Source organism: Musca vetustissima, unplaced genomic scaffold, assembly GCF_032173495.1.
Source record: "Musca vetustissima isolate MV318-11 ecotype Yass unplaced genomic scaffold, APGP_CSIRO_Mvet_v1 utg86691, whole genome shotgun sequence".
Lineage (NCBI taxonomy): Eukaryota > Metazoa > Arthropoda > Insecta > Diptera > Muscidae > Musca > Musca vetustissima.
In genome coordinates, this window is record NW_026889429.1 from 16,443 (window position 1) to 40,911 (window position 24,469).

The window sequence follows — 24,469 nt, forward strand, 5'->3', positions numbered from 1 at the left end:
TTATTGAGCTGGGTGAGCATTGATGTATTCAATAGCCTTAAGGATGTGAGCTGGAATTGGTGGTGGGGTGGGCAACAAAGGATTGGCAGCATCGACATGGAAACCATTTTCATCGGCGGTGTATTGCAAAGAGACTTGTTCACCTTCGGGTGAGGTGTAGGAGTATTGACCATTGACCTTCCAGGTGTCTTCACCAGCCAATTTACCTTCTTGTTGAGCCTTGATGCCGTTGGAGAATTCGTAGGCATATTTGAAATTGTCTACATTAACTTCAGCATCACTGCGGAGGACATCGGCTTCCTCGTTGGCGGCAACAACGGCCAAAACGCAAGCAAAAACGATCTGTGGGTAACGAAAGCGAAATTCGTGGTTATTGGCGAATAATCCGAAGAGATTAGAATTATTTAATACTTACGAAGAATTTCATATTGATACGAGTTGTTTGATAGAATCGAAAGATGATACTAATAATTTCCTCCTCCAATCGTTAGCAATATATACTGTCAAAGCTGAGAATTGGAGATTATGTTAAAACACTATTGGGTCAGAACTAGTTTTCTGTATTAATTATGTAACAACAAAAATATGCCTACTTAAGTAAAAGAGAATAATATTTTATTCAAATTTTCTCACAACAGACTGAATTATTTTAAAAATACTTATAGCAGTATTTTTTTTTCAATTCTTGATTTGGGAACCGGCAGATCATTTATAGACATATTTCAAAAACTTGTTATCGGCCGACTGCTAACTTAAACAAAATTGGAAAATAAAAATGAATAGATACTGCGATTAGCGTCATCAGTTCTTATTCAAAATGCGATGATATTTTTATATCTTTGATCTTAGAATATATGGATATATGCTATTAGAATATTTATAACTGTTATTGAAACATTCATCGATTTCTCCAAGTCATGTCGCAATTACATCTTTGATTTCTATGTTAAACTAGGTCTATTTAAAGATCACAAATATATTAATGCTCAACGCATGTGTAGCGGGCGCCATCAGAATTTTCCATGATGACTACCATGTGTTGTGTTATTTTCAGTGACGTTATATATTATAGGGTTATTTTTGTATAATTTGGAAATCGCTCAAACAAGATTGACTCGATTGATGCAAAGATTTTTTAAACAGGTAAAATTGTACTAACAGACGGGCATCCATAAGTCGACATAGAATTTTAATCTGATCATGAATAATAAACTTTACGTGATCTTAGGTGATTATTTAGAGGTTTTACAAACGGAATGACAATATTAATAAACACTACACCTTGTGGTGGAGGAACAATTGAACAGCGTAGAATGACCAATTTTGAGTGGTACAATTGAAACACATTTACTGGCTCAAACCAAAGCATATTGACCAAATATCCAAAATTGTTAAAATAATACCGTTATATGGAGACCCTGCTTCAACGTGGATCGATATACCCCATCTGCCAGCCACAAAAATCACGCCAATGCAATATTGGTCTTGGACCCACCTTTTAGTATACCGATCGTCATATGTCGACTAGCTGAGTCGATGTGGGCATGTGTGTCCGTCCGACCATACAGTCGACAGTTAAGGACCAATCGTCACGAAAACTTTTTGTCTGTTTTTCTGGTTGCTCAGTAGGCCACAATTAGGACCAGAAAATGTGGTCTGTTCTGGTCCTTATTCTATGATCTGACCATAGAAAAGCATGACTGTTTTGATGAAGATCGGTCAATATTTAGCGGGCGAAATGGACCCCGACTTTTGTGTGAAAAATTACAAAATGTTTATTCCATGGCGAAAACATTAACTTCCGATTGCCATAAACTCGATAAATAGATAGTATATCGAAAAGCTGAACAGCACAAATGTTTCAAATAACAAACTTTGGATCGTATTGATAATTTTTTTACTTCCGGGAAACACGATTCGAAAAAGATGCCGCAGAGGACCTGTAGACCTCCAATCGATGAAGAGAGTCAGTAACTTTGAGCTCAGTAGTAGTTGTGTAGGGTATTAAATGTTCGGCCCCGTCCGACTATACTACTCCGCTCACTTGTTTTTTTCAGTAATACACTTAACATAACCACACAAATTCATATGATTCTTTACGTCACCAAGCATAATTCCTATTTCAAAACTACTAATTCGAATACAACTAGAACAAAAACTTAGAACAAAACCACATAAAAAAAATTATTCAATCGTCAGCAACGAAGTAGCCATAACATATTAATTTAAATAGTCGAATATTTTGTTGTTACATAATTTACGTAGGAAACAAGTTCTTCCCCGGTGACCTCACCTCGCACAAACAGCGATGCTACAATATGATAGTATAAATTGGTAACGATTGGAGAATGAGATTATTAGTATCATCTTTCGATTCTATCAAACAACTCGTATCAATATGAAATTCTTCGTAAGTATTAAATAATTCTAATCTCTTCCGATTATTCGCCAATAACCACGAATTTCGTTTTTTTTACGGACAGATCGTTTTTGCTTGCGTTTTGGCCGTTGTTGCCGCCAACGAGGAAGCCGATGTCCTCCGCAGTGATGCTGAAGTTAATGTAGACAATTTCAAATATGCCTACGAATTCTCCAACGGCATCAAGGCTCAACAAGAAGGTAAATTGGCTGGTGAAGACACCTGGAAGGTCAATGGTCAATACTCCTACACCTCACCCGAAGGTGAACAAGTCTCTTTGCAATACACCGCCGATGAAAATGGTTTCCATGTCGATGCTGCCAATCCTTTGTTGCCCACCCCACCACCAATTCCAGCTCACATCCTTAAGGCTATTGAATACATCAATGCTCACCCAGCTCAATAAATTGCAGCTGAATTAAATTGTTATTTGTTGCTTGGATGTTTTACAAAATAAATATTATTTGAAATTTAGAAAAAAATCTTATTTTGACTACCTAGGAATTTTGCACAATATTTGGATTTCTAATTAAGTGAAATTGTAGTTGGAAAAGAATTGGAATTATTGTGGATATAAAGTGTTATTATGATGAAAATGAAAGGCACCAATCAATAATTATACCTAAAAAACACGCTGTGGTGCTGGGTATTATGTCTTTGTGCCATTGTATGTTACATGCAAATGAAAGTACTCAGACTGAGACCTTATCTTCTGAAGCCAAATTGGCTGATTCTTCTTCTTTATATATACCTGCTATAGAAGTTACTCCATCTTTAAATCCGGTAACTTTATCAAATCCTCCTCTCTCTGTGGACAATAGTGAACTTATCGTTGTTGCTCCTAGAAAAACTCTATTTATTTCTAGGCTCCATTCTAATACCTCGGTAGATAACGTCCGAAATTATATTAAATCTACAATCCATAGCCTTCATGAAAAACATTGTAAATTTTTTAAAGTTTAAGTAATCAACTACGCGTGACATTTCCTTATATAAACTTATTATTCCTCAAAAAATATTTAACGTTTTAGTCAATGAATCGTTTTGGCCTGATGGGATTTTAGTAAAAGAGTTTGAACTTAGGGAAAGATCCAACAATGCAAACCCATTGGTTATTTCCGACAACGTATCCGGTTCAAAAAAACTAAGTAATGCCTTACAATTAATTTATCAAAACGTAAGAGGCCTCAATACAAAACTAAAAAAATACTTACCTTAAATCTTTCGATTGCGATTATAAAATTGTTGTCTTCTCTGAAACATGGCTTAAACCTGAGATTGGTGATACTGAAATTTTTTCAGATTAATATCATGTTTATAGACATGATAGACTTAATAAAATCGGCGGTGGAGTGCTGAAAGCTGTACATAATTCTATTGCCTCTGAGTGCATTTCAATAAATAATAATGCAGATACTGAATTTGTTTGTGTTCGATTAAATTATTCGATTAAAATTGTGTTCCTAACTCTTACATTAGACATGCTGAATTAATAAACCAAGCTTCAAATTCAATGCCATCTAACTGTGAAATTGTTTGTTTTGGTGACTTCAATTTGCCAAATTTAACATGGGTTCTAGGTGATAATAATATCGATTATGTGCCTACCTCATCAACATTATCAACTTCATCTGGCATGGCTATTTTCTGGGAAATAATATCTCCAACGCTAAAGATAGAATATTAGATTTAGTATTTTCATCAACGATAAATATATCTTTATGTAGATGTTCCCAGTTTTCTGAACCTGAAGATAAATATCACCCAACTCTTAATGTGAGATTGGAATTCCAGCATAAATTAACTAATGTTGATCATATTGAACAATTGAAATTTGCGATAATCGGAACTTACTTGGTTCATCAAAAACTGGCGAGGTTAGCAAATATGTTGATGTACAATGACTTTATTGGCAATAACAAAATTATTTAGGTATGATAACATTTTTCCTAGATGAAATGTTTGGATTTATATATTTTTAAAATGTTAATCTTTTCTGGTTGGATGTACAAGGATGAGTGAGACCATAGATCCCATCTAAGCACTCATTGTTGGTTTGATAAAAACTGTACGAAGTAATTTTTTTAAAATGTCGACACTTAGAGGGCAATTCCGAAAGTTCTTCTTATAAACAGAAAAACGTTAAATGTTTTGTAAACGTTAATCTCAGCAATGAACAGATATTAAAGTTTTTTCGATCTCGCAACTCCTTCCTATAGAACAGATGTTCAAAAAAGACGCATCCGCAATCATATATATATATATATATATATTCCATTTTTATACCCTTCACCACACTGTGGTACTGGGTATTATGTCTTTGTGCATATGTTTGTAACAGGCAAAAGGAAACGAGATAGACACATGGTTCCTTTTGAGAATATGTATAGAATCACTTTCTGAGTCGATTTATGCATTTCCGTTCGTCCGTCTGTCTGTCCATGTTAAATTGTAAAAAAAGTACAGGTTGCATTTATGATCCAAATGGGAAGAAATTTGGCATAGGTCACTTATTCGGCCCAAGGACGAACCCTATTGAAATTGGGAAAAATCGGTTCAGATTTAGATATAGCTCTCATATATATATTTAACCGATTTAATGTAAACGGTCCCTATATCTCTTTCGATTTGCACGAAAATTGGTACAGCCTAAGCATTTAGGTCTAGAATGATGTCTGCCAAGTTTCGTGAAAATCGGCCCAGATTTAGATATAGCTCCCATATATAGTTTCGTCCGATTTCATGTAAATGGTGCACCAAAGTCCCTAGATATCCTTCGATTTGTACGAAATTTGGCATAACGTACTGAATTGAGGCTAGAGTCATGTCTGCATAGTTTCGAGAAAATCGGTCCAGATTTAGATATAGCTCCCATATATAGTTTCGTCCGATTTAAGGTAAACGGTGTACCAAAGTCTCTAAATATCTTTCGATTTGCACGAAATTTGGCACAGCGTACTGAATTAAGCCGAGAATGGTGTGTGCTAAGTTTCGTGAAAATCGGTTCAGATTAAGATACAGCTCTTATATATAGTTTCGTCCAATTTTATGTAAATGGTGCACAAAAGTCTCTATATATCTTTAGATTTACGCTAAATTTTTCATAGTGTCGGTTCAGATTTAAATATAGCTCTATATATAGCTTCGTTCGATTTTATGTAAATTGTCCACTAAAGTCCTTATATATCTTTCGGTTTGCACGAAATGTGGCACAGCGTTGTGAATTAGGTGGTTTATGTTTCCTGAAATCGTTGAAATCGGTTCAGATTTAGATATAGCTTCTTTTTAGTATAGGTTGCAGAATGGCATGTTTATGGATCCAATTTCATTTTAGTGGTCCATTAAAAATGTGACGTCTGTTAGGATTCATCTGTTGAATATACCCAAAGTGGTTAAGAGTATCATATAGTCGGCCCCGTCCGACTTTCCTTACTGTTTTTTATCATCATTTAGATTCAATTTTTTAGTTGTTAATCCCATTCGTTGATAAAAACAAAATCAGCCCTTAATAATCAAAAGGACTATACAATAACCGCTTTGAGCTCAATAGGTGCTAGGTATTATTTGTATAATTAATTTAGTGCATATTGGCACCGGAATGGGCTTAACAACCAAAAATTTAAATTACTAATTTTTGTATGGATCCTGTTACGTAAATTGTGCCTTTTTTCTTTGTTTTTATTTGATTGTATAGATTTTGAATCCACTTATGGATATAATTAGATTTAAGTAAATCTAAGTATAATCTTTAATTAAAATTGTTCACCTTAAAATAAATATAAATTTTATTACTGAATTTAAAGGAATATAAAATATTTTCTAGTTAATTAATTTAATAAGGCAAAATAAATGAGCTGTGCCAAATTTCATCCAAATCGAATCATAAATGCGACCTGTACTTTGTTTACAATTTAACATGCACAGAGGGACGGACATGCATAAATCGACACAGGAAGTTTTGCCTGTTACAAACATATGCACAAAGACACAATATGAATCGGTCAATTTCCTTGTGTATTACTCTAAAACCACATATTGTGTGGATCTAAAGCGTGTGTTTAATTACATATTTGCGTACAATGACTGACAAGTTCTTATAAATTCTCATGAATAAACAATTTCGAATGATCATTAAGATTTTATCTCACGAAATACTCATTGCACATGAAGGGCCCATTCAAAACAAAATAGGTGGGACTTAATTGTAGCTATATTCGCATTGACCTACTCTCTAAATTGTCTACACGGGTCCGATAAAATTATGCATTCAATGAATAACTTTATTCGCTATGAAATTGTTATACAAAGTTTGTTTCAATGGATGAGGTATTAAATGCCAAGAAATCTCTAAAAACGTATAATTCTGCTGGTCCACATGGCGTCCCCTTATCTATACTCACGAACGCGGCCAAAAATGGTCAAAACCAAGTACCTCAGAGGACAAATTTTTTGACGATGTATGATAGAAAACACTCCAATTAGAATAAATATGAAATTTTATATCGATATGTCGAGTAGTTTTGTCTCTACAAAGGTTCAAATCTGATAATTATTTATAAACTGATTTTTTATCATATTTTCGAAAAATTGTGCATATGGTTTTTCTGATACTCAAATATTTGAATATTCAAATTAACGGTTATTATAAAAGTCTTTATTTTGGTTGCTGTGGATGTTAAAAACTAGGATTCGGTGTAGATTGCATGTATATAGATATCATATGGTGTATACAGTGTCCACAATTGTAGTACTTAGTTCATCAAATTTGTAAAACAAATTTTGAAATTAATGGAGCAGAAAAAAAAGTTTAGCTCTAATTTTTTTATTTGAGTGGTTAAAAGTGTGTCATTTAAGGAATAACAAAAATTAGCTGCGGAGACCTGCGGTCCTAAGAGTTATTTAATATTTTTGGTGACCACCTTATAAAAAATATGGCACATTCATGAAATGGTTACAATATGTTATGTAAAAAATTAAATAAGTTATTGAGGGCCAAATAGGAAGGACACGATGGATTCAGAACATACTAATCATACAATATTTTGCATAAAATTTGCAATTACGCAGTAAAAACGTTATTCGATGCGGAGATATGGGAGAATTTGTTTTAAAATATAGCTTTTAAACAAATTTTCAGTCAATTTGAAGATTATAATTATTAATCAGATTATTTGAGACATCATCTTATAATCTAAATTTAGAGGTCGTGCATGAATTACCTTTGTGGAAAGTTCATACAGAAAAATATTATTTCTTGGCATGGGATATGCAACGTGCAGTACAATACCTTTTGAGTGACTTTTACAAGATGCAAACAAGTCATGCCACAAAATAATTATATATATATATATATATATTACAATCCGACCTTGTAATATCCTTAAACAGCCATAAAGTTATGGCCCGAAATTATAACATTGATGATACTAAATCGTACATTTGGGAAGACAATATTTTATATATATCTCTGATGTGTGTTTTGAAAATTTTGTGAATGACATAAAAGTAATTATACCCTACACAACTATGTTGTCAGGGTATTATAGCTTTGTGCAGCCCCAAATGTTTGTAACGCCGCGAAATATTGGTCCTAGACCCACCTTTAAGTATACCGATCGTCATATCTCGACTAGCTGAGTCGATCTAGACATGTGTGTCCGTCCGTCCGTCTGTCCATTATAATTTGTAAACACGATACAGGCCACAGTTATGGACCAATCTTCACGAAATTTTGCATGTAGGATGGGTTCTGGCCAATGAAGACCCCTATTGTTTTTGGAAAAGATCGGTTAATATTTAGGGGATGAAATGGACCAAATACTAAATTTTTGTCGGTTTTTCTGGTCGCTCCAGAGGCCGCAATTATGGCCCAAACACCGCGAATTTTTGCATGGAGAAGGGGATCGGGTCAGAGAATAAGCATGCATGTTTTGATAAAGATCGGTCAATATTTAGCGGGTCAAATGGACCCTGACTTTTGTGTGAAAAATGACAAAATTTGTATTCTATGGCATATATATTTACTCCTGGAGGATGTAGACCCCAGGAGTTGATAGCATATCCAAGAGGAGGGGTTGGCCTTTAAATTGATACCAAATATAGTGATGTATCTACTCAGATGTGGGAGATACAGTCAAATATTTACAGGTGCTTACGTATTACCACATTAGAGGGAGAAATATCGCGCTGATGGCTTTGACATTTTTCATGAAGTTCCAGTTATGGTCAAGAACAACGCCTACAATTTTCGGTGATGATCAGATTAAAATTTTGGGATGAAATGGACCGAAAACATAATTTTTTGTGTGTTTTCGAGTAGAGTATAATCCGAAAATCACAACACAACCCACCGTGAAGGTAATCTGGACAAGTAATTAGAAGGACTGTACTGAATATTCGAAAAAAGTAAGGAAGAGGTGTTGTTAACCTCTAATCGGACAAGAGGGGGCAAATATCACGAAATATTACTCAGACTCGGAATAAACATCCTCTGAAAGTTAGAGTTCGTGGTAGTTGTGTAGGGTATCGCATGGTCGGCCCCGTCCGACTATACTGCTCCGCTCACTGGTTTATTAATGAATAAAGTATATGAAATATTTTATTATAATAAAAATAACAAAAATAAAACTACTACACTTAATTTAGCTGCATATAACGATACCAAAAGTGCCTAAAAAAGTAACTTTCTGTACTATGAGAAAGTTACTTTTTTAGGCACTTTTGGTATGGTAGGTACCTGTAACATGAACCAACAACTAAATTGCAATACCTATTACTCTCTTCTTCCAAATTACTTCAAATTACTTTAAAATTTTGAAAATGTTCATGGAATTTTTATTAATAAAAACAATTTTATAGGTCAAAAAATCGGATTTTCAAGACCCTTTGTATGGGAGGTATATCATGGTCCGACCTACCCAGTTTTTGGTCCGTTGCTTTATAGGCATAAGTAAATATAAATTGCCAATTTGTTTTTCATCGAATTTTGTTGAATATTAAAGATTATATAGCCCTAAATAGTAAAATTTTCAAGACCCTTTGTATAGGAGGTATATCAACTCTTGGTCCGATTTTTCCAGTTTCTGGTCAGTTGCTTTATAGGCCTAAGTGAATGTAAATTTCCAATTTTCATTGAATTTGGTTGCATATTAAAGATTTTATAGGCCAAAAGGGTGACATTCTCAAGACCCATTATATGGGAGGTATACCAAATCTTGGTCCGATCTATTAAATTCTTTGCAAGTTCCTCTTTAGGCCAATAATAAGCACATGTACCAAATTTCATTAACTTAGGATAACTCCTATTTTTGGCCGCTGTTTATATGAACTCGCGACATAGTGCGACGTGTGCTTATGAATTGTACGTACCACTAACAGATTTATTTAACTATTCCTTATCTCGGATATTTTTCCTCTTCAGTGGAGATCCAGTTGTATAATCCCTTTGCATAAAACCTGTAGTCGGGGTACTATAGAAAATTAAGTGACATTGTTTAACTTTTCTAACTTGGCGTTATAAAAGGGAGGTTGACATTGAAAAAACCTAATGAAGCTCTTGTGTCACGCTCACAATGGGATTAGCGTTTAATACTGTTGTTCACAGTTTATTGATTTAAAAGCTTGATAAAGGTTTTCCGGCATTCTGCAGCACGCTATGCCAAATTTAATCTCAATCGAACAAAAGTAGGAATTTAGATACACCACTTACAAAAATATGCAAGGGAGCAATATTTAAATCTGAACCGGTTTTGGGATTTAGTTACACTATTCACATGAAATCATACGAGTTATATCTAAATAACAAACGATTTTCATTAATATGGATCGCATGCAAAATATAACAAATTTAATAGCGTGAGCCATCGTTTATAATATAAAATGCCACAAGGCTGAAGACTAGATATAAATGTGAAACCATATAACCCATCTTCGGACTTGGCCTGCACAGAGACATGTTTTTTACAATATATTCAAGAAAAAGCGTTGAAAGATTGCATTGATTAAAATTTCCTATTATCACTGCACACTGTTTGTAAATTATATCATCATTACAACATCAACACATTCATTTTAATTAAATATAAATAATTTAATTATCGGTTTTCATGGCGTAACACACTTAAATAAAAATAATAACAAATACAATTTAACAACAGCATCTAAGCACTAGAGTGTTCTGGGAATGGATCAGAAACATGTACCAATGGCGCGGGGTCGTAATCAAAAGCACTGCCTACATCCGCAATATCCAGTTCATCTTTTGTGTTAGCTCCATTCGAGTCATCTGAGGCACCAAAAACAGCCAAAAGGCTAACGAAGATCACAAAGAAAACAAACTGCAAATCAAACGAAAACAAAAGCGTTAATAATTAAATATTTATTTATGTAAAATTATCTCGGTCTCACCAAAAATTTCATAATTTTTTTCAAGTTGCTCGATCGGCCCTAAAGTTGAAACAAAAACGAAGTTGAGCAGACTGATATAATATATAGATATGAGGCTGAATGCCATGAAACTGTTTCAAAGTAATAAAATTCAGCGTGCAGACGCATTGGGATAACCATAGTGTAAATATCAGACTATAGGGTACCCTACATAAATTCGTTTATATGGAAAATATGCTTCTGGATGGTATATCGACTTTTGCTGGAGTTGAGGTTTGTTGTAATTTTATACCCTACACAATACTGTGTTGCAGGATATTATGTCTTTGTAAATTTCATTGTAACACGCAGACGGAAACATAATAGATCCATAGTTACTTTGAATGAGACATTTAGAACAGCAGTACCCAAAATAGGTCCCATGGGCTGTCTGTGTGTGTCAAATTGCTCACACATACAAGTATAAAAGAGAAACATTTGAAAATAAAAAAAAAAATATTTTCAAAATTGTCATTCATTCCTTTTTGTTTTCATACACTAACAGAAAGAATGGGGATATTTTTGCCAATAATCAGTTCGGAACAAATCGAAATATGTGACCTAAACTATGGCGGGAGAGCAAAACAGAAACAGTCATACCTTTATATGGGAAAATATATCAGCGACAACCATATTTGCATTGAATATAAAACAGGGCTGTCCACACTAATACATTCAAATTTTGTGATTGTGATTGTTTCGAAATACACACATTTCAAAGTTTTCTAGTAAACTGTGAGAAATATTGTTTTATTTTTTTCTGTTTTCGTTTCGTTTTGGTTCTTTTTTTGTTTTTTAAGTGTAAAGTAATTAATTTATTGTTGATGTTGAAACCAAGTGAGCGTTGATTCTTTTATCCAATAAACCTTCAAATTCATTAACATGAATGCAATTATTAGAATTGCTCTTTAACAAGAATGAATATAAATATTTGAGAAGAAATTAAAAAAAGAAGTCAAAAATATTGACAAAATGCATTTAATTCAATATAATGGACCGAGTAATCGTTTATAGACCAAAATTAATTTGTATACCATTACAGGCAAAGGAATTACATGCGCCCCATCAGAACAAACGCAAACAAACTTAGATTTATCAGCAAAGTCGAACACTTCCTCATAAACAGCATTATAAACATCAATTCCCCGTACATGGCCGTGTAGGGATACTAATCTCAGTATTTCTTCGTGGCACAGAAGGTCGTCGTCTACCGCACTAACGCATATCAAGAGTTGGGAAATGTCGCCAATATCGGTTGTCTCATCTATACATATAGAAAAATATTTGCACTTCAAAATTATATTTTTAATATTTGTATGGATGAAGTCACTGATAGATTCTGTCCTACGACTGACGGTATTTCGCGACAATGGAATGTCATTTAATAAATTAGAACACTCCTGAGCTTTTTCTCCAAATATATGCAAAACTTCCAGACAGAGTTCTTTGAAAAACATGCCGTCAACAAATGGGCGGCATTGTTTTGCCAATGCCGCAGCATAGGATGCTTTTATTTGGAGTAATTTGATATTGGAGCTTTCAATATATCTCTCCTCCTCATAACCTAAAGTATACCTTTCATAAAAAGGTTTTAGTAGGTCTAAAACTAGCGAATTCCTTTCCTTGTTAGACAAATTATTGTTATATCCGGAAAAGACACAAAATGTCTCTTAAGATAATACAATTTTGATCGCGACATAGTGCGCTGACAAACCAAACATTCCATTTTCCGAAATAATTTTCGGCAAAAAAAATCATATTTCATATCCCCATTCATTTCGTTCAGTGTACGCACAAAAATTCACAAAGAAAAATCGACAACAGAACCTTCCTCATTGACTTCTCAAAGCAGAATGAATGTAAAATTTGAAATAAAATAAATTTTGTTTCTCTTTTATAATTGTGTTAGTGAGAAATTTGTCACACACCGACAGCCCATGGGACCTATTTTGGGCACAGCTGATATAAAATATATTTCTTCCTTTAAATTAGAAAATAATACTTTTTTGTATTTGAAACAAATACAATCACAAAACTTGAATGTATTAGTGCGGACAGCCCTGATTTAGAATCACTTTCTAAGTCCAATTAAGAAGAGTCATGATTTAAAAGGCGGTCGAGTATGTCATTTTTGGGACTCGAACAAGTAATTAAATGTGTTTCCAACAGAATGTCAATGGGCGACATTTAATATTGTTAAAAAAATTTGACAAACAGATGAGCTCCAAAATGTTAGTTATTTTTACCGTCACAATTACTATGTTTTGGCTTCTACACCTATTTCAATCCTTTTAGATCATTCATAAATAGATTTTATTACAATAACTTGTGTCTGGTTTTAAATTTTGACTTACTGCCAAAAACACATACAGTACACCTATAAACCAGCAAAATGTCAGTGAATAATTTATGACAGAAAATGATTTCGGAGAAATATTCCAAGAATAAATATCTGAAAAAATCGGAAATCCAGATTGCTTTTCACAAAAGCTCATATTAATTGGTATACGACTCAGTGAGAAATATTATATATGAATATGTCGATAAAATCGGAGAAATTATCGAGGTTGACTGGCATGTTAGCAGTCGTAACATCGCCCAGGAGCTAAAAATCTACCATAAAAGTGTTTTAAAGTATTTACACAAAGCTGGATTAAAAAAAGGGTCGATATTTGGGTGCCACACCAATTAAATTCGGCCGGGCCGAACTTTGGATATCCTCCACCACAGGTATACTGTCAGGTATTTGAAATGAAAAAGTGGACCGATATTTATAATTTTTAACAAAGATATTTGGTACCCAATAAGAACCGAATGAACCAAATTTCAGCGAATTCGGTTGAAAATCGCGCTGAAGAATCTCAAAATACCGAAAATTGGGGGTGCCCTTATATGGGGGCTATCAGAAACAGTGGGCCGACATTTATAATTTTTAGTAGAGATATTTGGTACCCATTATGAACCCAATGTACCACTTTACAGCGAATTCGGTTGAAAAGCGCGCTCAAGAACCCAAAATACCCTTATATGAGGGATATCCGAAAAAGTGGACCTATATTTATAATTTTTTGTGGATACATTTACTACCCAATAAAAACCCAATGTACCAAATGTCAGCGTATTCGGTTGAAAAACGCGCTCAAGAACCCCAAAATACCGAAAATTGGGGGATACTGTTATATGGGAGCTATACCTAAACGTGGACCGATATATCCCATCTTCGAACTTGACCTGCCTGCAAACAAAAGATAAACCTATGCAAAATTTTACCACCCTATCTCAATTCCTTCAAAAGATAGCGTGATTACAACAGACGGACGGACATGGCTAGATCGTCTTAGAATTTTACCCTGATAAAGAATATATCTTTATAGGGTCGGAAATAAATATTTCGATGAGTTACAAACGGAATGAAAAAATTAATATACCCTCCATACTATGGTGGAGGGTATAAAAAATAGGATTGAATGAATTTCCATCTGCGAAGCCTTGGCCAAACGGAATGAAATAGATAAACGAATGGTGACTGGATATGAGAAATGCATATCATACGATAACCCTGTGTGAAAACGATAATGGTCAAAGAGCGGTGAAGCACTCCAAAGGAAGGACATTATTTATTATGAATTGCTTCCATTGGGCCAAACGCTAAATTCAATGATCAGAAATTCAATGATCAGAAACGGCCAGAATTGGCCAATAGGAGAGATGTCGTGTTCCAGCAGGACAACGCTAGGCCACACACATCTACAGTGACTCGCCAGAAACGTGGGGAGCTTCGTTGGAACTTGGCGCCAAGCGATTATCATATGTTTCTTGCATTGTGAAATTTCCTTACTTATAAAAAACTGGTATCTAGGGAGGGTGAGATGAAAAAACTGCTACCAACTCCAGACTGCTGTAATTTCTAGGTCACTCGTTCGACAGTTGTTAAAATTATTCCAGTGACAGCTCATTATATTGTTTACAATCGTACAAAAGCATTTTGGTAAGAATTTTCCAGACAAAAAGTTATTCGTGTTGAAATTCCAGCCTGATAGTGTGATTTATTTATATTTGGATGGAAAACCACAAGTGACTATCGTAAAAGCACTTCAGCATTTAAATGTGAAGAAATCTTTTGTGTCCTATACCATCATCGCTCGTTACCGTGATACTGGTGGCGTAGCCCGACGTCAAGGAAGTGGACAGAAGAAAACAGCAAGATCAGCAGAAATGGTTCGAAAAGAAAAGAAGCGACTTAATCGAAACCCGCGTCGCAGTGGCCGAAAATTGGCTGAACATATCGCAATATTCCATTTGTCAAATATTGAAAAATGACCATGGGGTAAAGTCATTGAAATTCCAAAAAGTGCAAGAATTTACACCTCAATAGAAAGAAAGAGCTAAAGAGTTGCTTCGTTTGGCCGAAATTGGTGAACTGCCGAATTTTGTTTACTCCCATGAGAAAACATTCGTTGTCCAGCAGTTTGTAAACAAACAAAATAATCGTGTTCACTTGCCAAAGAGGTCTGCTGAAAATGTGCACCTTCGGTTGGCCACCAGAACTTAAGCGCCGGCCATGGTGATGGTGTGGGCTGTCATTAATCCATGCCATTAATCGACATTGGCATCAAAATAAATGCCGAACATTATCACGAAAATATTCTGGAAGGTGTATTAAAGCCTTGGGCACGTAAACATTTGGGCCCAGACCTTGGATATTCCAACAGGACCCAGCACGCGCTACCCAAAAATGGTTACAAAATTAGGTTCCTCGCTTCGTTTCCAACGCACAATGGCCACCAAAATCTATGGATACCAATCCGTTGGGCTATTGTGTCTGGATTATTTTGGAAAGCAAGGTTGACATTGAAAAATACTAAAGTGTCGATCACTTCAAGCAAGCGCTTCACCGGGAATGGGCCAAAATACCGCAGATCTACATTTGGGCAGCGTGTGACGGTTTCAGTGGACGTTGGAAGGCCATAATTCAAAGGGCCAAAGATGACCAATTCGAACAAATCTAATCTAATTCTAAAATTTCATGCAAGAAAAATTTAAAAAAATAATGTAAAAAGTATGACGTTTGACTTTGTTTCAGTTTTTTATCTCAACCTGCATACCGCTTCTTTTGGGTGTTTCGGCTTGACAATAACCTACCAACAAACACCGAAACATATCAAAGATTGGTTGTGGGAGTCAAAAATCAACTCATTCCTTAGATCTTCATCCTATAGATAGATAGCAAAATCAAAAGAGTTTCGCAAACAACCAGACATAGCCTCTTCCCAAAGGATGAGCATTTTTTGATTCAGTGGTCCGTAGGTGTGCTGCGTAATGAAAAATAATGGCTATGCTGTCGATTAATAGCAAAATTTGCTATTTTTTAACAAAATATAAAGAAAAATTGCTTTAGATTTGACCAAGCAAAAATTGGACCAATTTAGTATTCAATTGAATTTTTCCCATTTCAAAATAAACTTTGTTTTTATACTTATTGTTTTTTCGTATTTCAAAAAATTTACTGATCATGTATTCAGTTTGCAATTTCGTTTAGTTTTGGCCACCAGTATATATCAGAAATTATTTTGGTGATACAAACGTGATATCGATTACATTATACCCACCGATATAATATAGTTACAACTAGAACAAAGCTATAACTGAAAACGCCGGAACACAACCAATTTTAAATTTAAATTTGTTTTACTTCTGTTGCTTCTTTATAGATATCCATGGCGATTAGAGCAATAAAAATTCAATATTAACATGATTGTGTGTTAATAAAATCATCATGCCGATTATGTTATCTATAAAACCACGGACATTATAAAAATGTTTGTATTTTATTGAATATTGTCAAAAATATATAAATACTGTCAATGTTATTTTATCCGACTTCACATAATAGCCACATTCAATGATAATCAGATAATGTCATGTAAATTGGTTAAATAAATCATAATGTTTTTGTGCTACTGACGTCGAACAAACGAACAGACGATATAAAAACCAGTGAGCGGAGCAGTATAGTCGGACGGGGCCGACCATACTATACCCTACACAACTACCACGAACTCTAACTTTCTGAGGATGTTTATTCCGAGTCTGAGTAATATTTCGTGATATTTGCCCCCTCTTGTCCGATTAGAGGTTAACAACACCTCTTCCTTACTATTTTCGAATATTCAGTACAGTCCTTCTAATTACTTGTGCAGATTACCTTCACGGTGAGTTGTGTTGTGATTTTTGGATTATACTCTACTCGAAAACACACAAAAAATTATATTCTCCGTCCATTTCATCCCAAAATTTTAATCTGATCATCACCGAAAATTATAGGTGTTGTTCTTGACCATAACTGGAACTTCATGAAAAATGTCAAAGCCATCAGCGCGATATTTCTCCCTCTAATGTGGTAATGGGTTACTAAATAATATCTGAATACGTAAGCACCTGTAAATATTTGACTGTAACTCCCACATCTATAGATACATCACTATATTTGGTATCAATTTAAAGGCCAACCACTCCTCTTGGATACGCTATCAACTCCTGGGGTCTACATCCTCCAGGAGTAAATATGTATGCCATAGAATACAAATTTTGTCATTTTTCACACAAAAGTCAGGGTCCATTTGACCCGCTAAATATTGACCGATCTTTATCAAAACATGCATGCTTATTCTCTGGCCCGATCCCCTTCTCCATGCAAAAATTCGCGGTATTTGGGCCATAATTGCGGCCTCTGGAGCGACCAGAAAAACCGACAAAAATTTAGTATTTGGTCCATTTCATCCCCTAAATGTTAACCGATCTTTTCCAAAAACAATAGGGGTCTTCATTGGCCAGAACCCATCCTACATGCAAAATTTCGTGAAGATTGGTCCATAACTGTGGCCTGTATCGTGTTTACAAATTATAATGGACAGACGGACGGACGGACTGACACACATGTCTAGATCGACTCAGCTAGTCGAGATATGACGATCGGTATACTTAAAGGTGGGTCTAGGACCAATATTTCGCGGCGTTACAAACATTTGGGGCTGCACAAAGCTATAATACCCTGACAACATAGTTGAGTAGGGTATAACAAGTTGTTGATTTTATATTATATTTAAATTTAAATTTGGAGCTCTATCACATTAACGAATGGTGTTACCTTCTGTTGGAATTTAACACTTGTATTTTTTTTTTTTTTTTTTTTTTTTTTTTTTTTTTTTGTGAATCTGACCAAGAGCATATATTTATTGTTGGTTGGTGTGAAATCGTGCAACATTTCTAATGTAAATTAAGCATGGAAGTGATTTTACATCTACTTAGATGAATATATAACTTATTTCTATATAACTTATTTCTAGTAAAAAGTGTATGGTAGAAGAAATCTATGCAAAACTTCCTGTCGGACAAAAGTAGAGACCTTATTAAATCATTTACATGAAATATAACTAAAATGTGTATGGGAGGTACATCTAATTCTGAATACATTGTAATTTGTAAACACGATACAGGCCACAATTATGGACCAATTGTCACGACATTTTGCATGGAGGCCGGGTCCTGGTGAAAGAAGACCCTTTATTGTTTGTGGTAATAATCCGTTAGTATTTAGGGGGTGAAATGGACCAAAAACAGTGTTTTTGTTTGTTTTTCTGGTCGCTCTAGAGGCTACAGTTATTGACCGAACACGACGAAAATTTACATGAGGAAGGATATCTGATATCTGGAACTTGTATCTGGAACTTGTAGAATTTCAAAGCGACCAGCTTTTCCAGTTATGGTCAAGGACGACGCCTATAATTTTCGACGACGATGAAATGGTATTTAGCGGGTGCAATGAACCGAAAACTTTATTTTTGTCAGATTTTTCAGTCCCTCTAGAGGCCAGTGTAATATGCAGAACATCACATATTTTACAAGGTGAAGGGGATTTGACAACTAATTAGGACGACTGTTTAGATGATGGTCGGTCAATATTCCAAGGATCATATCAACCAAAACCTATTCACCTCGTAAAAACAAGACATGGAAAATATGACATGGTTAGAAAGATGAGCTGTTGACCTTTAATCGGTCAAGAGGGTGAAAATATTGCAAAGGCTCAACCTGTAGTAATTTCAATACACTGTGCAAAATTTTGTCTCAATCGATCAAATATTGACAGTATGGTGCACCACTTACATAAAGTCGGAGGAAACTACATATGCGAGCTATATCTAAATCTGAACCGATTCCAACAAAACTTCGCAGATATCAATCTGGACCTATTTCTCAATCAGAACCGATTCCAACAAAACTTCGCATACATCAATCAGTACCTAATACAGTACACTGTGTACAATTTTGTCTCAATCGGACCAATATTGGAAGTTTGGTGCACCAGGGACGTACGAAGGATTTCATTTCATTTATTTGTGAATAAACATTGCAATTTTCATTCTAATATCTTGGCTAGAACAATTTTCATTGAAGTTTTAGTAGAAAATCTACTAACATACATACACTTTTACAAGCCAATTAAGCTCTGATACATAATTTTGTTCGATTTCAGACAAATGATACACCAACGAGTCTAATACCATAGACAGACGACAGCCTTAATTTGCATTAAAAAGTTCTTAATTTGAATTAAAATTTACCCCTGACAGACTAGAGTTTCTGCATTTATGAACCAGTTTTTTGTTTCAAAACTATTGTTTGTCTGTGTATAGGAAGAAAATATTTCTTTACAATATTTTTTAGGATTACATCTTTTTGAAATTGATACATGGCAGGAAGGAAAACTAACAGCTATAATGAAGATAAAACAGCTCCAAATTTGAAGAAATGTTGAATTTTGCCTTTATTTTTAATTTTTATTTTCGTAAACGTAAACAAATTTGACAACAATCAATTTATTTTCTACAGCATTGCCATATTGAAATTGCTTAATTCAGTATAAATTCAGTTTGATTTTGTGCATTAACAACACATAAAAATGAGGATAATGTACAAGTTAATTTGAATTAAGGCTGTTAATGCAAATTAAGGCTGTCGTCTGTCTAGGCTATAAGTCAGCCCGATTGGTATGCATAGATTTCCGAATGTCACTTGTATGGATTCATTAAAACAAGGCTCATATATGGGAAAAAGAGTCAGGTTAGTGTTAACATAAAGGTATTAAGGGACCATCACTCCCCCCTCCATTCTGGGGTTCAAAAAATCGATTCTTCTTATTTAATATGAATCTATAACTTCTCAAGACTGTCTCTTTTAAATTTCAAGTGAAAATCTCAAAAATTATACTCTTGGCAGAAGATTGAATTTCATTGAACTTTGATTCATCAGATCCATCTGTGGGATTCCAAAGCAAATTACCAAACTATGTAACGACTCAATTGTCCACCGAATTGCTGGGGAAAGCTCCCGGCGGCCAGAGTCCGTCACAGAAATTTATTTCTGTCAGCGACAAGAGTAAGGAAAGAAGTCTGTTGTTTTTTAGTATAGGAGGGTTTTATTGCTTCGTTTTCAGTACAGTTGATATTGGGTATATTGTGCGAGACTAGGGTAGGTTATGCCAACACCTACCCTAGTCTCGCACAAGGGGACTACGCTGGGATGAGGCCAGTGATCTGGCCGGGGCCAATTGCCTAGAGCTGCCACCTGGATGACGGAAGCACCTCTGCGTTATGTAGGCGTAGTGGCTTAGGACAACTCACTAGCGCCCACCGCTTAGAAAGAGTCGCTTGGTTGACTGGGGGCCTGGGGTAACCTGGAGTCCTAGTGGCGTACGAAAACTCACTAGGGGTACGTCGAGGGGCCTGGATGTGGCTTGTCCAAACTCACATCTTCCGTGAACGGTGCAGGTGGCAATCTCAACTCACCTGTTGTTTCGTGAGTCAGGGGTCGGTGGTTTCAGTGGCAACGGGAAGCTCACTTCACCTTCAGTCCTCTTCACTCCTCGATTCTGGATGGACTCTCCTGTTAAAAGGGGTTTATGATATTTCCTCGTCTGGTCCTTGTGCTGTCTGCTTTTCTCTCACGACTGTCCCCGCAGCTTTCGTTGTTCGCCCTTTTATAGGACCGTCGTCGCAACCTTCAGGATCACACTGTTGTTGTGCGTTATTCCTTGGCGACGCATCGCAGTCTCTACGCACGCGCGTTGTTGTTTCTTACCGCTGACCAGTGTGAATCCCTTACCGTGTGTTGTTGTTGCTTGTTGTTTACGAACAAGCAACGCATCAGAACCCCTTACCGTGTGTGTTGTTGCTAGTTGTTTACAACCATGTAACACATCAGAACCCATTACCGTGTGTTTTGTTGCTTGTTGTTTACAACTCAGCAACAAGTCAACGCCCTCTGACGTGCATTTTGTTGCTTGTTGTTTACATGCCCCAAAATATCGAACGGTAAGTTGTTTTGATTCCTAAATCGTAAACAACTTCGCACGGAATTTGAAACAATTTGTTGTGCGAATTCAAGTTCATATATTAATTCAATATCTTAAATTCTAAAATTTAATAAATTGGCCGCCAATAGGAAGGATATCAATACTCGGGTGTAGCCGGAAACAAGCCTGCGACTTCCGACATCACAACTAAAATCACGTTAAAACCTCCAGGAATTCGGAACGTATATGCAACGCCTGTAACCGTTTTTGATATTGCGATTTGACTCCAACCCAATACGAAGTCGTTTCAGCTAACGGAAGTACTGGATGGAATGATGTAGAGGTTTGTCGCAAAAAAAATATAATTTTGAAAGCACGTAATTAAAGGTTTCTTTTGTTAACCTAAAACTTTGTCGGAATCTTTAATGAAAAATTGTTATATTGATATATAACACACTTATTTAAGAAATCTTACGCAGTTTCCGGCAATGATAAAATATCACTATGTGCACGAGCAGCAACGTACACAGGTTTTTTCAAAAAATAATTTTCCTATGTTTACCATTTTGCTAATTTTTGAGCGAATGATCAATAATCCTTTTTCATAACAGAGCCAGATATATAATTTTTCTAATTGATTGATGTATGCAAAGTTTTGTTGGAATCGGTGCAGATTTGTGAACCAACGTAACAGAAAATACATAGTTATAGATCACAAAATATTTATTTCAATCCAGATTCAACAAAATAACAATTATCCATCTATTAACTTAATTTTGCAATTCAGGGTTGGGGTGGGCTTTGATGTATTCAATAGCCTTGAGGATGTAGTCTGGAATTGGTGGTGGGGTGGGCAACAAAGGATTGGCAGCATCGACATGGAAACCATTTTCATCGGCGGTGTATTGCAAAGAGACTTGTTCACCTTCGGGAGAGGTGTACGAGTATTGACCGTTGACGATCCAGGTATCTTCACCAGCCAATTTGCCTTCTTGTTGAGCCTTGATGCTGTTGTCGAATTCGTAGGCATATTTGAAGCTGTCTACATTAACTTCAGCATCACTGCGGATAACGTTGGCATCTTCGTTGGCGAAGGCAACGGCCAAAAGGCAAGCGAAAACAATCTATAATTGAAATGAGAGTTCCCAATGAATAACTTTCATTCTTTAGCAATTCTGTTGATTTGAATACTTACGAAGAATTTCATGTTTGGATTTCGATTTATGTTGTTTCTATGGCTTACAAATTGAAACTGTGGCTTCCACTTTCGAGTATAAACGCATTTATACTAAATTTCAACTAAATTACGAAAAATGACAAAGTGTAGGAATACGAAGTCAATCAAAATGTATTTAATAATTATTTGTTCTTTTGTTTTTTGAGTTTCGGTTTTTTTAGGAAACTTTGCAAGCAAAAAATTCGAAGGAAAAAATCGAAACTAGTTTCCTTTCGAAGATCCGAAGAAAACGTAATTAAAACAAGCAAAACAAACCAAAAAACCCCCAAAAGAAAGAAATAAAACAAATCATATGTTAGGTGAACATGTCAGTGGTCGAGGTGCTCATTCATTATTTATGTAAATTTTTAGTTAAATAATTAGCATAGGTGCCAAAAAAATACAATCATGTCCCATTGCAGTGTTGACGTTTGATGTCATATTATTATTTCTTATGTGCGTTTGTTGTTGTTTTTATTTTTGTCGTTTGTTCATTTTTAGCATTTCTTTCATAAATGAATTTTTAACAAGACGGACAGACAAAGAGTCTGGCTAGCAAAAACAAAACTAAATCGAAAATAAAATAAATAACAATGTCTAATTAATTTAAGTGTTGTCATTGTGTGTGTTTTCTTAGTATTTTGTTTTGTTGTTTTTATTCTAGTAGCTTCAGCAGTTGGTAGCATCATGATATTTTAATTTGAGAACCAGCAAAAGATTCCAAAATGTTCAAAACATGATGTTTAAATCTATTAACACATTGTTCTGATCAAAATTTCCACAAATTATTGATAGATCGAACTATTAAGTAGATTAGTTAACATCTGGCCGTCATTGAAGTTTGTTGCTTAAGTCTTTTGTTTAAATTTTATGTTATTCATAAATCAAGTCGAGTCCAACTTATTGTTGAAAAGAAAAGCCAGGGGAAGAACATTGACATCCATCATAATGCGACGCGTTTTGCCGTTGGTCAAGCGACTCCTCAGGCATATTGGGCTAAGTGGCTTTGCACCTATACTTCCGAACGTTGCGCAAAAACTTGTGTATAACATGGGAGCAATTGTTGGTGTGAGGGCATTTGAAAATCGATATCAAATTGTCAGATACTGATTTGGCTCAATATTTCTATGAGACACATTTTTCTGAACTGTTTCTATAGCCTCAGAATAATGGCTATACACTTTAGCCATAATTCTGAGGCTATAGAAACATTAAGGAAAGTACAAAAATCGGACATGCACTTCACGACTTTTGTTGTATACAAAAGCTGTAGCCGTATCATATATGGGCAATATTGGCAATTTTTTAGAATATGCATGGAATCATTTTCTGAGTCGATTAATGCATGTCCGTCCGTCTGTCTCTCCATGTTAAATTGAAAAATAGTGCAAGTCGTATTTTTGATCCGAATTGAACAAAATTTGACACAGCTCATTTATTTGACCCAAGGACGAACCGTATTGAAATTGGGAAAAATCGGTTGAGTTTTAGATATAGCTTCCATATATATTTTCATCCGATTTAATGTAAATGGTGTACCAAAGTCTCTATATATCTTTCGATTTTCACGAAATTTGGCATAGCGCGCTGACTTAAGTCTTAAGTGATAAGTCACGCTGAAATGAGTTCAGATTTAGATGTATATTAAGTTCGATTCGAAAGAGAAAAACTAACTTATGTAACATAAAGCCAGTGAGCGTTGTAGTCGGACGGGGCGACAATATGATACCCTACACAACTACCACTGAGCTCTACGTTCTGCAGATCTATATTCCGAGCCTGGGTAATATTTCTATTGATTTATTAGAGTTCAACATCTCCTTTGCGTGATTTTTTTTCAGTTTTGTTTTCCGGGGGTAAAAAATTTCTCAATATTCGTAAGATTCAAATTTTGTTATTTGGTTCATTTGACCCATTGAAAGCGTTCCCCATTGAAAATGTAAAGTCGAGTGAGTCCATGGCCATAACCGGAACATCATGAAAAATTTCCTAGCCATCAGCTCAAAATGTATACCCTCCTATGTGGTGATGGCAATACTAAATAATATGAGAATAC

At 35.2% G+C, this 24,469-nt stretch overlaps 3 protein-coding genes across 3 annotated transcripts; 1 reads left to right on the plus strand and 2 right to left on the minus strand.

Moving 5' to 3' along the window:
• Positions 1 to 427, minus strand: LOC133337135 (cuticular protein 47Eg-like). Its single transcript, XM_061545396.1, has 2 exons — positions 416 to 427; positions 1 to 342 (listed from the first exon to the last, which is right to left on the minus strand). The coding sequence occupies exons 1-2, from the start codon at positions 425 to 427 to the stop codon at positions 1 to 3; spliced, it is 354 nt and encodes a 117-aa protein (XP_061401380.1).
• Positions 428 to 2,398: 1,971 nt separating this feature from the next.
• On the plus strand, positions 2,399 to 2,825 carry LOC133337137 (cuticular protein 47Eg-like). The gene is made up of 2 exons (XM_061545397.1): positions 2,399 to 2,410; positions 2,484 to 2,825. The coding sequence occupies exons 1-2, from the start codon at positions 2,399 to 2,401 to the stop codon at positions 2,823 to 2,825; spliced, it is 354 nt and encodes a 117-aa protein (XP_061401381.1).
• Positions 2,826 to 21,941: 19,116 nt separating this feature from the next.
• Positions 21,942 to 22,417, minus strand: LOC133337139 (cuticular protein 47Eg-like). Its single transcript, XM_061545399.1, has 2 exons — positions 22,393 to 22,417; positions 21,942 to 22,321 (listed from the first exon to the last, which is right to left on the minus strand). Exons 1-2 carry the CDS (start codon positions 22,402 to 22,404, stop codon positions 21,968 to 21,970), a joined length of 366 nt encoding a protein of 121 aa, XP_061401383.1. The 5' UTR covers positions 22,405 to 22,417; the 3' UTR covers positions 21,942 to 21,967.
• Between the last annotated feature and the right edge of the window lie 2,052 nt (positions 22,418 to 24,469).